A 17,260-nucleotide genomic window follows, 5' to 3' on the forward strand; every position below is an offset into this window, starting at 1 on the left:
AGATGCCAAGAAGCCACTGGACTATCTCTCTTTTTGTGGGATGGGATTGCCAGAGCTCGCTCCGTTAAAAGGGCATTTTAATTAGGTTATTTTGAGTGTAATTTGGCAAACTCTAAGGGAGGGCTCAAATTTTAGTGGCAATGGTATGAATGAAATTAGGGGTGGTTTGGATGAAAAGGCACCTGGGAGGGAAGTTGTTGGTCCTTGAGACAAATGAACTCCTAGTTGCATCCATCTGCAGAAGATGACCCCATACCAATATTAAAACAAATGCTCTAATAGGGAAATACTACTTAGTTTTACTCGCTTGGCATTTTGGCTGATGTGGATTTCTATATTGTTTGGAGTTGCATATTTTCTAATGTAGGCTGGAAATAAAATTCTGTGAAGGAAGTTTGTTATCATTTGGGGTCAAAATCATCTTAGTAATAACTGCCATTCATTGAAAGTACCAAACTTTGTCTCAAACTGCCGGGTGGTTTACATACATCATGCATGCCTGTGGTCCTGCACTATAGACCTTTTCAGACTCATTTTGCAGATAAAGAAGTTGGAATATTCTCAAATTCAAGGCTGGTAAGTGACAGGAGCTGGACTGAACCCTGGCTCTGAATCCCTCTAGAGCCCACACTGTGCCACTCCTCCCAGGCTGAGGCCGACCTTGGGTCACTTCATTTTTCTGCCCACTAGTCCAAAATGTATTTCAGGTGTTAAAAAGCAGGACTTCATACCCCAAACATGGTTTTGGAATAAAAAGCTCCAGGAATAAGTAATAAAAATATGAAAATAAAAGTGAGGTACAAATAAAGAAAGAGATAGCATTTGGTGACAATATAACTATCTATGAAGGAAATGTCAGTAAACCTCAAAAGATCAGGGGCTCACAAAGTCATTTAATTCAGCCCTTTCCCTGTAGAAAGTAAATCTATTAGAATTGAGGTTATATAAGGCTATATCTGACCAGTGAAGAGAAGGAAGAGATCAGCGTGTTTTCTCTGATAGCACAACACCTGTGCTGGGGCCCTTGCTTGGCTGCAGCTTCCCATCTCACATCACTCCTAGGGCTCAACCTATTCTCTGCAAGATTTGTTGTAGGGAGATCAATTAAGAGTTTTCAAGGATGTGGCATTTCCCAAGAAGCCTTTCATAGAAGAGATAGGAGTCAAGGTGAATACTGATGAATGAGGACTGAGGAGACAAAAGCCACATAATAACTTAAGTCACAGAGAGACTGGCCTGTGTCTGCTCTCAGACTTAGAAGGCCAAGGCAGGGCTGCCAGGCTGAGCATCCCCTCACTTATTTTCAGGGTTTAGAGGAACATAAGAGCTTTGGTCTACATGGGTGACTTTAAGTTGAAAGAAAGAGGAAACTTAGGGCCCTTCAGAAGTCAAGGTGAGGAACCTGAATGAGGACTGAGGGCACACCCCTACCCTGAACAGAGAGAGCCCCAGGGAGCCTGAATCCTGATGTCAACCCTGGAAGGGCACAGGCAGGAGTAGCCTCATGTGGCATTCCCAGACTTTGCCTCTCTGGCACCTCAGGGAGTGAGGACCTTAGTCTGAGGAGAGGGTCCTTAGGTAAACAAAGGAAGGAGTCCCAAGCCCTGCCAGGAGTCGAGGTGAGAACCCCGAGTGAGGACTTAAGGAAACCTCTGCCTTTAGACTGTGAGAGAACCCCACGGAACCATGCCCTTCCTGGTATCCCTGGGATACCTGGGCTTTGTTGACATGATGTGACATATTCCTATGGTGTCACACAGGGGTGAGGGACATGGTCTAAGGGGTATGGCCTAGGGCCAGCAGTGGGAAGATTTCCAGGTTTTTCCAGAGACCAGGTGAATACCCTGAGGACTAAGGGAACCACATACCCCATAACCATAGAATTCATTCCTTACTCTCAGCCTCAGAAGACCAAGGACAGGTATGGTCAGATGAGGAGAATCTCACTTTCTCCTAGGGGTTTCAGGGTGGTGCTGGCCTTAGTATAAGGGGCAGGCCTAAGGGCAAGGGAGGGTGGAATTCCAGGCCATGACAGAGGTCAAAGCAAGGACTGGGGGATCATCTACCACTAAATAGAAGTGATAAGGAATCCAGCCCTGCTCCTTGTTACAGCCCTTGAGGATCCAGGGCAGGGCTATCAAGCTGAAGCTCCACCAACACTTATTTATATCAGGTCTATGGGAGGTGAAATCCTTAGTTTGAAGGTGCAGCCACCATTCAATGAAAGGGGTGGGGATATCAGGCCCTATGTGTAGCCAAATTAAGGACCCTTAATGAGGACTGAGGACTCCAGAGGCCAGGACAGAAAACTCCCCACTGAGCAGTCAGTACTGGGGGCACCTGGACAGGGGTGATAAGCTGAGGACCCCCTTCATTTCTTTCTCATAGATCCCAGGGAGGTTTGTGATGTCAACCTCAGAACAGCAGAGGGAATGGGTCCCATGACCTGCCACCAGTTAAATGATGGTCTTGGATGTGACATAAGAGACTCCTCAGTGTAGAAGACCACCAGCTCCTGCTGTTGCCCCAGCATGCCTGAGGCAGGGGTGGCAGGATGCAGCCTAAAGATCACTCTAATTTCCTTCAACAGGTTTCCCAAGGGACAGGCTGATTAGAAGAACAGGAGCCCTGTGGGTTTTTAGAGCAGTGCCCTCAAGGAAAACTACAAATGTAGCCTTCCTTATAACCAAGGTGGTATTTCCCTGCTGAAGCTGCACACTCTCTCAACCTTCCTCATCCAGTGGACCCTTATCCCCTGCTCTTCTACTCACACTCCTGACCATTGTGCCTGAGCACAGTCATCATGCCTCGGGGTCAGAAGAGTAAGCTCCGCACGGGCCGCCAGGCCCAAGATGACTCCCAGAGTCACAGGAGAGTTCAGGCCACTGCAGTAATAGAAGAACCCCCCTCCTCCTCTTCTCCTGTTTTGGAAGATAATCCCCAGAGTTCATCAGCTACTGGGTCAAACAGCACTTCTCAGGGGTCTTCAAAAGCCCCATCTACTACCATCACTTCTTCAAGTACTTCTGACACAAGGTCTGATGAAAATGATAACAGTCAAGATGAGGAACATCCATGTTCCTCTGGTGTCTCACCTTCTACTGAGAGCACATACAGTGATACTCTAACTAGTCAGATGGATTTGTTGGAGCAGTTCCTTCTGCACAAATATAAAATGAAGCAGCCCATTATGAAGGAAGACATGCTGAAGATTGTCAACCAAAAGTACCAAAACCGATTTGCTGAGATTCTCAAGAAAGTCTCTGAACGCATTGAGGCTGTCTTTGCAGTTGACTTGAAGGAAGTCGACTCAACCATCCACTCATATGACCTTGTCAGCAAACTGAAACTCCCCAACAATGGGAGGGTGTGTCCTGGTAGGGGGTTACCTAAGACCGGTCTCTTGATGACAGTCTTGGGTGTAATCTTCATGAACGGCAACTGTGCCACTGAGGAAGACATCTGGAAATTCCTGAATGTGATGCGAGTATATGCTGGGAGGAAGCACTCCACCTATAGGGAGCCCAGGAAGCTCATCACCAAAGATTTCGTGAGGCTGAAGTACCTGGAGTACCGCCAGGTGCCTAACAGTGATCCTCCACGCTATGAGTTCCTGTGGGGCCCGAGAGCCCATGCTGAAACCAGCAAAATGAAAATCTTGGAATTTTTGGCGAAGTTCAGCAATATGGTTCCCAGTGCCTTCTCATCACAATATGAAGAAGCTTTGCAAGATGAGGAAGAGACAGATCGAGCCAAAATTGCAGCCAGGCCTGGAAATACTGTCACTTCCAGGCATGTTCCATGGCCACGTCCAGCAGCTTCTCCCACCCTTACTGAAGTCTGAGACTTTTTAAAAATCATCCAGATAAGAAAATTTGACATCACAATAGGGATTTTTGTTGAAATGGGAAAGAATCCCACAATAAAATTGTTGGGATAATGGAATGAAAAAATAAAAAATAATTAAAAAGAAAACATGATAAACCTTGATTTTTCTTAATCCTTTCAGTCTTCTGTTTTGTAAAATTAAATGATTTATACCTCAATATGCTTAACTTATTAAAGAATGTAGGAGGTATTAAATCTTAACAAGTTAGACCTCTTACTCACTTTCTTTTTTATTTCCCAAACGTCAGTTGAGCATCTGCTCTTTAAAAGTTTCTGTGCTAGTACTGGCAATGCTAAGATAAAGACCCAGCCTATGCCCATACAACTTTAGAAGCAAGGAGCTGCAGTCATACAAGATGTTGAGATGCCCTCTATGACTTACGGCAAAGTAAAAGGATAATCCAGAAAGAAATCTCTACCTGGGGCAGTGTATTGATTTGTTAGGGCTTCCACAACAAAATACCACAGAATGGGTGGCTTAAACAACCAAAATTTATTTTCTCACAGTTCTGGAGGCTGGAAGTCCAAGATGAGGGTTGGTTTCTTCTGAGGCCTCTCTCCTCAGCTGGCAGATGGCCACCCTCTTCACTTGGCTGTCCCTTTGTGTGCATATATCCCTGGTCTCTCCTTTTGTGTCCTAACCTCTTCTTATAAAGACACCAGTCAGACTGGGTTATGGCCCACCCTAATGGCCTCATTTTAACTTAACCAGCTCTTTAAAGACCTTATCTCCAACTACAGTCGCATTCTGAGGTACTGGGGTTTATGCCTTCAACATGAATTTTTGGGGGGACACAATTCAGCCCCTAACAGACAGAAATCTAAGGTGTCTTTGCTCTTATCTCAATGCAGGAGAATACAGTGCACAGACAGGTATTCTTTGCACATTGTCTCCAGGGAGTTTCTGAGACATAAGGGTTAACTGCCTTGAGGTATGTCAGGGAGGAGGAAATTCCCCCACTACCCCTTTGAGTTCTTGTGGTTAGACTAATAAAGTTGACACAAGACAAATTAACAGGAGAAAAAGAAAGAAACTGTAATTCATGTGCACGGAGGTGTCATAGAAATGGGACCTAAGAAGGAGCCAAAGCAGGTAGCTTTTATACTTTTTAGACAAAGAAACAATAAACTTGTGAGGAATGGACAGGACAAATAAACTTACATTTTGGGTAATTCCTTCAATTAGTAAGGAATCTAAACAGAATTTGGGCTTGGGGTAGTAAGTTAAAGAAGTAACAAGGTTTGTTTATACAGGCTTCTCTGCCTGAATTCCCTATTTCTGGCTATAAGGGTATCCTTCTACCTCCAGATGCAGGGAATGCATCTTTCACATGAGAGATTTATTTCCTGCTTTCAGGGAGACCGAAAGGAGGGTCGGAGTGCCCCTCCTGCACTGGCTGTTTCTTAAATAACTTTAATTCAAAATAATCAATATGCCATTGTGGTATATTTGGGGGCAGCCTGCCCTAAGCCTTAACAGTTCCCTCCTCTGAAACTTCCCTGGAAGTTTCACATATTAAGAGCTGAACTGGTCACTGTGGAGACAGAGAATGGGTTAGTAGAGTCCTCCATTTCATTGAACCAGTTTCTTAGTTCTGAGAACAGTTCAGTTCAGTTAAATTGTTGTATCTCATTTCAGGAGGCAGTGATGCAGATGGGCTCCCAAAGCTAGGTCTATGGTGCAAGCAATATCAGGTATTTAATAAGAGGCATTTCTATGGAAACAAAAGAAAAACAAAGGTTAATGATTGGAGCTGGTTATAAACCAGTTTCTGAGCCCAGGGGGCGGTCAGTCAAGAAGATTTCTAGGTGTCAGGTTCGAAGCATCTATTGCAGTTTGAAATGTCTCTGATGATGTCACTGAGTGTTCAGGTTAACTTTCTGAGTGGCTCATACAGCAACTGGCTGTAGATTGTTTAAATATGAGCTGTTGTGGCAATTTCTCTGACGTTTATATCAAGTCGTCTAGCTTCAGTGTGCAGGGCTTCAGGAAAAGAACAGTTTTAGTTCTCAATGATTCAAGTCAAAAGGATGGGAGAGGGGAGCAGGTCAAGTTGGCAGAGGAGTAGGACATAGAGCTCACCTTCTCCCCACAGATACATCAAAAGAATGAGAGAAAATTGGAAATGTTAGTTTAGAGAGTTGCAGCCAGATACTGGAGGAAACTAGAAAAATTCAGGATCCAGTCCAGTTTACAGGTAAATGACAAAACTTCAAGGAAAAGTAATAGCACTAGAATCTAATACCCACAAGTGCGTAGTATAGTTTCTATTGAAACAATTTTTCTCTCTAAAATCTCCCTCATCTCTACCAAAGAAAGCAAAATTAAGACTAATTTGTTTGCAAAATAAGTCTAGATTCAATAAACTTGGCCTGATTATTTATGTTAAGTCCAGCAAGAATAGCAATTGGCCATATAGGCTCTTTTAAATCTGCTTTGCTGGAAGTTTTCATAAGGAGTCTCCAGAGTGAAATTTTAATAGCTTCTCAAGGCCAGGAAGCCACACCAAAGACTTGTCGTCAGAGTTCCTTTTATACCTAGAGATTTGGGTGAATTCCTCTCTTCTTGAAGTCCCCCAAATATCCTGAGGCTCCTGTGCCTGCCAGGAAGTGGCCTTCCTTACTCACCTGGTAAGGCTGCTGGGAAGCTGCTGGGAACTCTGTCAGCAAGGTCCTAGGCTGTTTTTTCAAGGGGCTTTATGGTTCCATAAAGTCGACCTTAGTTCCTTCAAGATATCTGGTCATATCTGAGTCTACATGTATCTCTGTCAAATATGACATTCCAATCAAAGTCTTGGTAATATAACCAATGTTTCCAATTGTGTCCTGCTATAAGAACAGATTCTTATTCAATTATGCAAATAACTATTTTGCCAAGAAAATAAGAATACTCACTGAGACTTTATGAATTCTGGAGTGATCAGGTAGGGACAAAAAGATAAATGTTTAAATTCTATTTACAAAGGTATAATTTATCAAATTGCTGTAAGTTAAAAATTTTCCTTATATCTGGAAAATGAAAGATTTTTAAAAATCAGTAATATTTCAGACAAAAAAATCATGAAAATTATAATCATATTCATCAATTCATTCGGTCCCATGTTAATTCTTGTTCTGCTTGAATCCAGATTTTCCATTAGTTCTATCGATCTTCCCTGAAGATTGTGGGTGATAGGGACAGTGATAATTTCAAGAAGTTTGCAAGGTTTTTGTTAAGGCTTGTATGATTTGCCCAGGGAAATCTGTGCCTTGATCACTGGATATTATAAAAGGTATACCCCAAGTGGAGAACACATTTTCTAAACAGTTTATTTGCCACTGTGAGGGAATCAGCTTTGCAGCAAGGGAAGGCTTCAACCCATCCAGAAAATATACATACAATAACAAGAGTATTTTGATGACTCATACTAAGTGGCAAATAAATGAAGTCCAGTTGCAGGTGTTCAAAGGGTCCAGTGAAAGGAGGTCTTGAGGCCTCTGGGGACAAAAATCTTTTTTTTTTTTTTTTCTTCCCAGGGTTATGGACCTGCCAGGTCAGACATTGCTGGTAAACTTTTTGCACAGTTTTATAGAAATCTTCCTACCAATGTCTATTTATAATTTGAGTTATCTTAAATGGGGGGGGGGGTTGCCAGAAAGCTGGGAGGAACCAAGGGACCATCTTGGGTTTCTCATAGCCCCAGCTATTTATTTTATAGCTATTGTTTACCCATTTAATTTCTCCAATTCAGAGGCAGACTGGTGCTATGTTAAACGGACATCAGGATGGCAAGTCTGGCGATTAAGGGTCAATTTTTTGGCAGAAGCAAAATGGACTTTATCCACACGTGCCACAATCTTTACAGATTCTTTTTTTGTTGCTGCCTGTGCATAAAAGTCAGCTTCAGTGTTTCCCTGATACTTGGGTTTAGTCCTTTTAGTGCGAGCTTCAATTTTGGTGACAGACAACATTTTATGCCAGGACATATAAGACTTCCAGTAATTTCACATAATTTCTGGAACACTTATAATACATACCTATACAGACACAACATAAAAAAGGCTTAACGTTACTTCTTATTTGACAATGCTTCCCATGTAATTTAACATAACAAATACTCCTAATTAGTTTAATATCTCTCTTTTTATAAGGAGAGAGGACAAATCTTTGAGATATTTCAGGGGCCCTCTGAAATAACTCATATCTCAAAGTTAGTTCTAAGTCAAAAAGACTTCATATAGAATTTGATTTGGGGGAAGCTTGTCAAAAATATCAAAGAGGCTTTAAAACAGTCAAATAGGTCACTGTGGAACAATGCTTATTTATCCATTTAACCAAAGTAACAATTAAAGACTTCATAGGCAAATATAGAAGGTTATATGGTTCTGAGCAAAATTTCACTCTTTTAACACCCAGAGGACTATGTTTACTTAAGCAATCAAAGACCTGATAAAGATAAGACAAGACACTATATATATTTTTTGGTCAGACTCCTTCAAGGTAAAGAAAACCTTTCATAATCTCTTCTTATCAAGAGCAGACCAATAGGAAAAAAAACAAAAAAACAAAAAAAAAAACACCTCCGTCCTTTTAACAGAGATAAAACCAAATTCCAATTCTGTACCAGTTTACTTTTGATACTTAAGCTCATTTACTTAATTAAATTGATTCTAATCTTATTTAGTCCTGACCACACATAAAATTCCTTTCCAAAGATTCCTTTTTTCACAAAACTTACAATTTTCTATGTCCATTTTAATTTGTGCCTTGTTTTCTTTCCCATTTAGAAATAACCAGCCTTACGGAAAATCACTTTCTTTTTCCTTAACAAAAACATCTCCATACCCTATAACTTTTCTTACCCCAAAACACATCCTATTTCTATTGCTATATCTGGTAGCTTTAACCAATATATTAATTAGAATTCTTAATCCTTTGAAATCTTAATTTTTTAGTGAAAATAAAGAAGTAAACAGTTCTGAACTGTATTAACATTTTGTGGCTTGGCAAACTTAAAAATACATTTTATAATTTCTAGAAATATATGTTATGTTATAGAATAATCTTTCAATTAAGCATAAGCATATATTTATTAATAAACCCAAACATACTTAGTCTCTGTAGTAAGAGGTAAAAAATATGCAACCTTAGACTTGTTCAGCAGTTAATGTTTTAGTATTTTATCTTATTTGGAAATGACTAGACATTCAATGAATTCTCATCATTTAATTTAACTTAGCAAAACTCTAAGAGTGTAAATTACCAAAGAGATTTAGGAAACTATTTAGGTAGACATACCACAAAACAATTATTGTTAAAAAGTTCACCTAAACACTCTTATCTCACTTACACCTATTTAATTCTTTTGTTCTTGAATAATCATACTTAGATTACTCATGAAAATTTCATGAGTCATTAAAGCATTTAGTCATTATCCTAAGGTCTTTTGTCTGTTTTGTTTGTTTGTTTTCTGACAAACTGTTGCAACAGAGACATTAGCTAGTAAACCCAGTAGAACAAAAGTTGTTTTTCTGCATTATATTTTATGCTAACTCTGAAGATATACCCGTATTAATTAAATCAACAAGCTTAAAATTAGCTTTTACAATATTTACTAAAGATTATTCTAGATCATGTGAACTTGAAAAACATTTGGGTTAGTTTTTGCTATATTTTTAACAATTTTTATATAAGTACTAGTTTGTTTAAGCCAATTAAATAGAGCTCTTTTACAAATAATGATTTTGGCAACATAATCTGGAGGTAGAAAGATACCATATTTATAAAGTAGACATATAGACATATAGACAGACAAAACCAGAGATCTCATAGTTTTCATTTTAAAACTTTAGTCATGAATCAGGTACAATACAAAACTCACTAGTTTATAAATAACAGAATTAATTAAGTGTACTCATTCAGATGGCTAAAGTCTTTTTTTATTTGTGGAGAAGAATTTTAAGATCTGTATTTGCCCTTGACAAGCAATTTTGAGGAGACTGTTCAGGCAAGAGAGTCTTTTAGCAGTTTGTGTTTGAAGAGGTCCCTTTCCTTTTTTTTTTCTTCTTTTTTTTTTTTCTTTTTCTTTTTTTTTTTTAAGTTCTACAGACTGAGCTAATCCAGACTCATAACTTTAAGGGGCAGGGAAGGAAATGTTAAGTTTTGTCCTAGGGAGTTTTGGAGTATATTTGTCTATTATCATAAGTCTTTGAGTAATCACTATTAATTTTTTTCTTAAGTAAAGGACAATTTTACTCTAATATCCTGATCATTTATAATATCTACAAGCATTTTAAGAGGGATGGGTGAGGGCTTGGGACAGGTAAGGTTAGGTGCGCTTTGACTTGCTTCTAGAATTGTATTTCTGATTTTATATAGATTTACAAGACAAAGACAGTTGTTCCTATTAGCCGTTGAATATTGGACTCCAGCTGATCTGTTCCCGGATTATCTGTAGGAGGTCCTGGAAAACTACTGAGGAAACAGGGCGATTTTTAAGAGCAGAATTTATGTTGGATTTTTGTTTTAATTTCTTTCATCATAATAAGGAATTTCTTAATATTCATTATAATTTTTTTCCTTTCAATTTGATCCTCCCATAAGTACCAATATGAGAGATGTTTATGATGAGAGCTCTCACAAAATTTTTTCCTTTTAAATACAGCCAATTTATTTATTTGTTTATTTTTCTTGTTTTTTATTGGGGTATAGTTGTTTTACAATGTTGTGCTAGTTTCTACTGTACAGCGAAGTGGAGTTCCCTGTGCTATACAGCAGGCTCTCATTAGTTATCTATTTTATACATAGTAGTGTATATATGTCAATCCCAATCTCCCAATTCATTCCACCCCAGTTTCCCCCCTTTGTGTCCATACGTTTGTTCTCTATGTCTATGTCTCTATTTTTGCCTTGCAAACCGGTTCATATGTGAATACAGCCAATTTAAAGGATCCATCATCTGGCCATTGGCAAGTAGGATCTTATATTAATTTCAAACAGCAACTCAAACCAATAAGCATTTTTTTTTTACTGCTTAACCAAAAATGCAAGAGACATATCACGAGAGATTATTTAGCCCTCACAAGATCCAGAAAGTTCATTCCCAGAGTTAGTCTAAAAAAGTAAAAGCCCTTTGTTGCTACAGGTGGTACGAATGGTATAGTGAAAACAATCTCTCTAGTGTCCCACGAAACTGGGACTTTTCCAGTACTAACAAGCAATAAAAGTTGAGATGACAAATGCCCCTTATGGGCCAGGACCCCTTATGACAAACTCCCCTGAGAGCTGGCACAACCAGACAATGAGAGTGCTGGTAACTTCATGTCTTGGAACCCCAGTCTATTCAACTAGCCACCAGATACACCCCAGTAAATGCACCTTCTGGATGACAGACCAGAGAGAATATTCTCACTGGACAAAATGCCAGGCTCTCAAGACACAGAAGAAGACGGAAGGTAAAACCCCATCTCGTTTTTACGTAGAGGAACCACAGCAAAGTTTGTCTAAATAGACACGGGTCTGGTGACAGCTGTTAACAATCTGTGAGGTTGGCTTGAACAGCAGGCTTATAGGGCCTATGCCTACTGTATTGCCCTATGGTTCTTTCTCCTTATGACAAATGACACAACAGACAGAGACAAAGTAAAACAGTGACCATGTTTGAGAAGAATAGAATCCTAAAGTTTCCCTAAGTCTAAGGAACTAGCTACACAAATATTTTCTCCTGCTAACCTAAATTTAGAGAGAAAAAAAAGGGACTCTCATTACTTTCCCTTCCATCAGACCTTGAAGGCAGCAATCTGGGAGGCTGACATGGTAAGAAATCTTACCTTCTGCGGCCTTTGTCACATGTCCCAGGATCTCTCAGCTGCAGCAGCCTCAGGATGGAAAGCCTCCTGCCTGGCTTGCCAACTGTCAGGGAGGGGGAAATTTACCCCCTACACCTCTTGAGTTCTTGTGGTTGGACTAATAACAAAATTGACACAAGACAGATTAACAGGAGAAAAAGAAACAAATTGTAATTCATGCACATGGAGGTTTCTTAGAAATGGGACCTAAGAAGTGGCCCAAAAAAGGCAGCTTTTATATTTTTAGATGAAGAAACAAAGTTTTGAGGAATGGACAGGACAAAAAAAACTTGCATTTTGAGTGCTCCATTAGTGAAGAATCTAAACAGAATCTGGGCTTGGGGTAGTAAATTAAAGAAGTAACAAGGTTTGTTTATATAGGCTTCTCTGCCTGAATTTCCTATTTCTGGCTATAAGGGTGTCCTTCTACCTCCAGATGCAGGGAGTACATCTTTCACATGAGAGATTTATTTCCTGCTTTCAGGGAGACATAAAGGAGGGTCAGACTGTCCCTCCTGCGTTGGCCATTTCTTCAGTAACCGTAATACAAGGTAATCAATATGCCTTTGTGGCACATTTTGGGGCAGCCTGCCTTGAGCCCCAATGGGTGAGATGCACAGGAGCCCCTCCGTTGACACTTTCTGCCTTGAACTGGTAGAGCCAGATCCCAATGCACTAAAAGAGCATTTTAGTTAGGTTATCTTGAGTATAATTTGGCAAATTCTAAGAGAGGGCTAGATTTTGGTGGGGAAGAAACAAAAATAAAAATGGACATGGTTTAGATAGAAGGGCAGCTGGAAAGGACTGAAAGAGTCGGTGCATAACAAAATTCTAGGAACTTTGAGTTGCATCCAGGTGGGGGAAAAAAAACACCTCCACACTAAAATTAAATAATAAATGCTCCCAGTGTGGACAAGATACTTAATTTTACTTGCTAAAGCAAATTTTTGACTGATTTGGTAGTGTTTTGTCTGAGAGCATTGCATTTTCTGACATATGCTGGATTTAAGAAAACATTCCTACATAGGAGGGTGATACTGTCTAGGTAAAAATAGTAACTGCCATTCATGAAACACCCAATATTTGCTAGTCATTTTGATGGGTGCTTTATACACAATACATACATTCCCACAGTCATACAAGATAGGGTTTATCAAACTCAGTTGGCAAATGAAGAACTTGCAATATTCTCATGTTCACAAGGTTTTAAGTGACACAGCTAGACTAGACTCCTAGTCTAAATTTCTGTAGGGCACACACTGTTCCACCACTCCCACCCTGAAGCTGACCTTGCGTATCGTTATTCACTTTTCTTCTCACTACTCCATAGTATATCTCAGGTGACTGAAGAAAAAAAAAAAAACAGTTTGTGCCCAAAGTACTGGATTGGAATACATAGCCAGGGCGATAAGAAAACCAAAATAAATGAAGGATATGAATAATGAAAGGAAGGATATACTATCTGGTAACAATATGATCATCTATATATGCAGTGTCAGTTAACCTCGAAAGATGGGGTCTCACAAAATTATCAGGCTCAGCCCATTTCCTGTAGTATGTAAGTCTTGTAGAACAGAAGTTCCATTAGAAGCCAAGTTTGGGTGGTAGAGGAGAAATAATCAGCGTGTTTTTTGTTTTCTCTCTGAAAGCTCACCTCCTATGTGAGTCCTCTACCTTGCTCTTCAGCTTCCCCATCTCACATCTTTCCTGAGACACAGACCCACTGTCGTAAGATTTACAGTGGAGAGAGTACTCAAGCGTTTGCAGGGATGTGGCACTTCCCAGGAAACCATTCATTAAAGAGACAGGAGCTGAGACGAGGACCTAGGTGAATGATGACTGAGGAGAACACCACTTCTCTGTAGTGTAGGGAGTCTTGCAGAGACTTTCCCTAGCCTGATCTTAGACCTATGCCATCAGGCAGCCTCCTGCAAGGAAGGTCTCAAGGAGGTGAGGACCTTGTTGCAGAGGGAAGTTGCCAAGGGTCTGAAAGGAGTATAACTGAGAATCCTGTGTGCAACTGAGGGTGCCCTCCACCCCAGAACAGAGGGGGCACCAGAGATCGAGGCCCTGTCGGTGGTGAGGTGAGGGGTAGCGCTCACTTCCTCCTAGGGAGCCTGAGGAAGGTGAGAGACTTTGCCTCCTGCGACGAGCAGCCTCAGGGGTGAGGAGTTCCAGGTTCTAGCAGGAGCCGAGTCGAGGTGAGGAGCCTGAATGACGAATGGGAGACATCCCCCAACCCCTGCCTCCCCTCCAAAACCCCGCCCCTCTTCTAAGTCCTGGGATGCCTTGCGCAGTGCAGTCAGGCTGAGGGAGATTTCAGCCCAGAGGCTCTCAGGGCGCTGAGGGCCTTGGTTTATGTGGGCAGCCCCAGTTCAGCACACGGAGGAGAAGACGCTAGCAAGAGCCTGGGTGAGGAAACTTAGGTGGAAAGTCCCAACGAGGCCCTGCTTGCCACTCTCAGAGGACCCAAGCATGGCAGTCAGGTAGAGGGAAGCCTTCCTTTCCTATTTGATAGATCAGGAAGCTGAGGGCCTTGCCCTGAAGGAGTTCAGAGACGGAACTCTGAGTGGGGTCTGAGGGGACCTCAACCCCAGAACAGTGAAGTGGCACCGAACTTGCTTGCTTCCGTCAAGCCTGGGAAGCCCCGCGCAGGGCTATCAGGCTTACTTCTGAGAGGAGGGTCTCAGGGATGTGAGGGCATTGGTTTGAGGGGAGGGGCCTCAAGTTAGCAGAGAAAAGCATCCCAAGTGTGGCCAGGAGTCAGGATAAGGACCCTATGTGAGGACTGAGGGAATTCCCGCCCTGCTGGCAGCCTGGGGTGTCTGTGCAACTGGTGATGTGATGACTGACACTCATTTTCTCCTATGGTATCACGGGGAGGGGAGGGTGGGGGGATGGAGGGAGGCGGGGAAGTGGGGGATGGGGGAGGCCGGGGGTGGGAGGTGGGAGGCAGAAAGGCTGAGGGTGGTGGGGAGGCGGGAGGTGGGGGGGGGTGAGAGATTTTGTTTATAAGGGATAGTTTATCCCCCACAGTAGGAGGATTTCCAGATCTTTCCAGGAGTTTAGTTGTCTGGGGGGAACACCCACAAATAGGGTACAAGAGAATCCATCCCCTATTCTCAGCCTTGGAGACCACTGGCAGCTGGGGGAACCCTCATATCCTCCTGGGGTGGGGTGTGTCTCAGGAGACGCTGGCAGGAAGAGAGAAGGCCCAGACTATGCCAAGGGTCAAAGGAAGGGAAAGACTGAAGGGACCACCAATCATTGAATAGATAACAAAAAATCTAGGCCCCACCTTTGCATTCAGTACTTGAAGGTTCAGGGCAGGGCTGTCAGGCTGAGGATCACCCTCACTTATTTACATCAAATGTAAGAGAGAAGAGTATAAGGTTAGTATCAAGTTGCAGCCACCAGTCAGCAGAGGGGAGGTGTACCAGGTACTACCTGGAGAACAGGTGAGTATCCTGAATGACAACTGATCACCCAAGCAGCCCATGACAGAGAGGGCTCCACATAGCTCTCAGTTGGGTGCCCCCTGACAGAGAGAGGGGCTAAGGAACCCCTTTACTTCCTCCTCTGGGGTCTCAGGGAAGTGTTGGATTTGGTTTGAGGTGTCAACTTCAAAGCACCAGAATAGAGGGGGCCCTTGACCTGCCAACAGTTGACATGATGATCCTGACTGTAAACTGAGAAGACTGTCACACCCCACAACAGAGGCTTCCTACTGGCAGCCCCTGCTGTTATCCCAGTATACCCCAGGCAGGGCTGGCAGGCCGCAGTCTAAGGTTCTAACATCCTCCACAGGGTTCTCAGGGGACAGGCTGACCAAAACAGAAGCCTTGAGGGGGCCTAGAGCAGTGCCCTCAAAGACCCTGCAGAGGTGGCCTTGGTTAAAGCCAGGGAGGAATCTCCCCGCTGAAGGTGCTCATAGCATCTTATTCTCCTTCCTCCAGGTGTCCACATCTTCTGACCTCCTGTATACACTCCTTCCTGCTGTCCTTGACCATGCCTCAGAGTCAGAAGAGTAAGGTCCATGCTGGTGATAAACGCCACCAGGCCGGAGGTGAGACCGAGTTGTGGGGGTGCCCAGGCCATAGCAGCAGCAGAAGAGGAGTCCACTACCACCTCCTCTCCTCAGTGTGGAGGCATTACCCAAAGTCTGCCTGCTGCTGGGTCATGTAGCACTGCCCAGGAGCCTCAAAGAGCACCAACTACTACCACTACTTCTGCAGGCATTTCTTACACGAGATCTGATGAAGCTTCCAACGGCCAACATGAGGATAGGGCAAGTGCCTATGAGGTCCCACCCTTCACTGAGAGCTCAGGAACTGACTTTTTAACCAGGAAGGCTGGGTTGTTGAAGCAGTGCCTTCTGTACAAGTATAAAATGAAACAGCCCATTATGAAGGAAGATATGCTGAAGATTGTCCACCAAAGCTACCACGGCCAATTTGCTGAGATTCTCAAGAGAGCCTCTGAGCGCATTGAGATAGTCTTTGCAGTAGATGTGAAGGAAGTCGACTCAACCAGTCACTGCTACAATCTTGTCAGCAAATTGAAACTTCCCAACAATGGGAGGGTGCGTGGTGGAAGGGGGTTACCCAAGACCGGTCTCCTGATGAATCTCCTGGGTATGATCTTCATGAAGGGCAACTGTGCCACTGAGGAAGACATCTGGAAATTCCTGAGTATGATGCGAGTGTATGCTGGAAGGAAACATTTCATCTATGGGGAGCCCAGGTAGCTCATCACCAAAGATTTAGTGAGCCTTATAAGATAGGGTTTACCAAACTTGGCAGATGAGGAACTCACAGTTTTTTCAAGTTCACAAGACTGGTTATTAGCAGAGCTGGGAATAGACCCCTGGTCTGAATTTGTCTAGAGGCCATACTGTTCCACTCCTCCCAGCCTGAGGCAGACCTGTCTCTTAATTCACTTTTCTTTGCACTATTCCAAAATGTATCTCAAGCAATAAAAAGGCACTTGTAGCCAAAGTGCTAAAAGCAGGCCTACTGAAGGGAAGAGTAAACATGAGAATAAATCAATATTTGGGGATTGTCCCTGGGTTTCATTTTCCTAGGATCTTACTGAGAGCTAACTGTCTAGAAGCTGGTATCTTGTCCAGCTCCAGTTCTTTCTACCATTACAGCACCCTTCTCCCGGGACTTCCCCAGTGTGTCCTTCTTCCAACTCTGGAACCTGACCTGCTGACCAGCTCTTCTCTGCGGCCTCCTCTAAGGGCTACACTCTGCTCTCAGTGGAGCAGACAGCCCCTATCCCCTGCTGTCCCCCTGACTTAGAGCATCCCAACTCCCTGGAGATCACTTCCTTCACCATGGATGTGTATCATCTTTATTTTCCTGTTTATGTGGTAATTTGGAGATTTTCATTTCTCTTTCTCATTGTCTCTCTGTATCTCTGTCTCTTTGTCTCTCTTTTCATTATTTTTCAAATGTCGTCTCTATTAATAGATGGTTTAAATAGCTTCTGAGTATAAGTTTATGAATCACTTGTTTATACATTTACTGCTGTGTATCAAGTT

At 42.5% G+C, this 17,260-nt stretch overlaps 1 protein-coding gene across 1 annotated transcript; it reads left to right on the plus strand.

The window, feature by feature from the left end:
• Positions 1-2,803: 2,803 nt before the first annotated feature.
• LOC103009445 (melanoma-associated antigen B3-like) lies at positions 2,804-16,498 on the plus strand. The gene is given in 4 exon segments (XM_028167485.2): positions 2,804-3,788; positions 3,791-3,827; positions 15,672-15,791; positions 15,793-16,498. Coding segments are annotated over 4 exon segments (1,848 nt in total).
• The last annotated feature ends 762 nt before the right edge of the window (positions 16,499-17,260 follow it).

Source organism: Balaenoptera acutorostrata, chromosome X, assembly GCF_949987535.1.
Source record: "Balaenoptera acutorostrata chromosome X, mBalAcu1.1, whole genome shotgun sequence".
NCBI lineage: Eukaryota > Metazoa > Chordata > Mammalia > Artiodactyla > Balaenopteridae > Balaenoptera > Balaenoptera acutorostrata.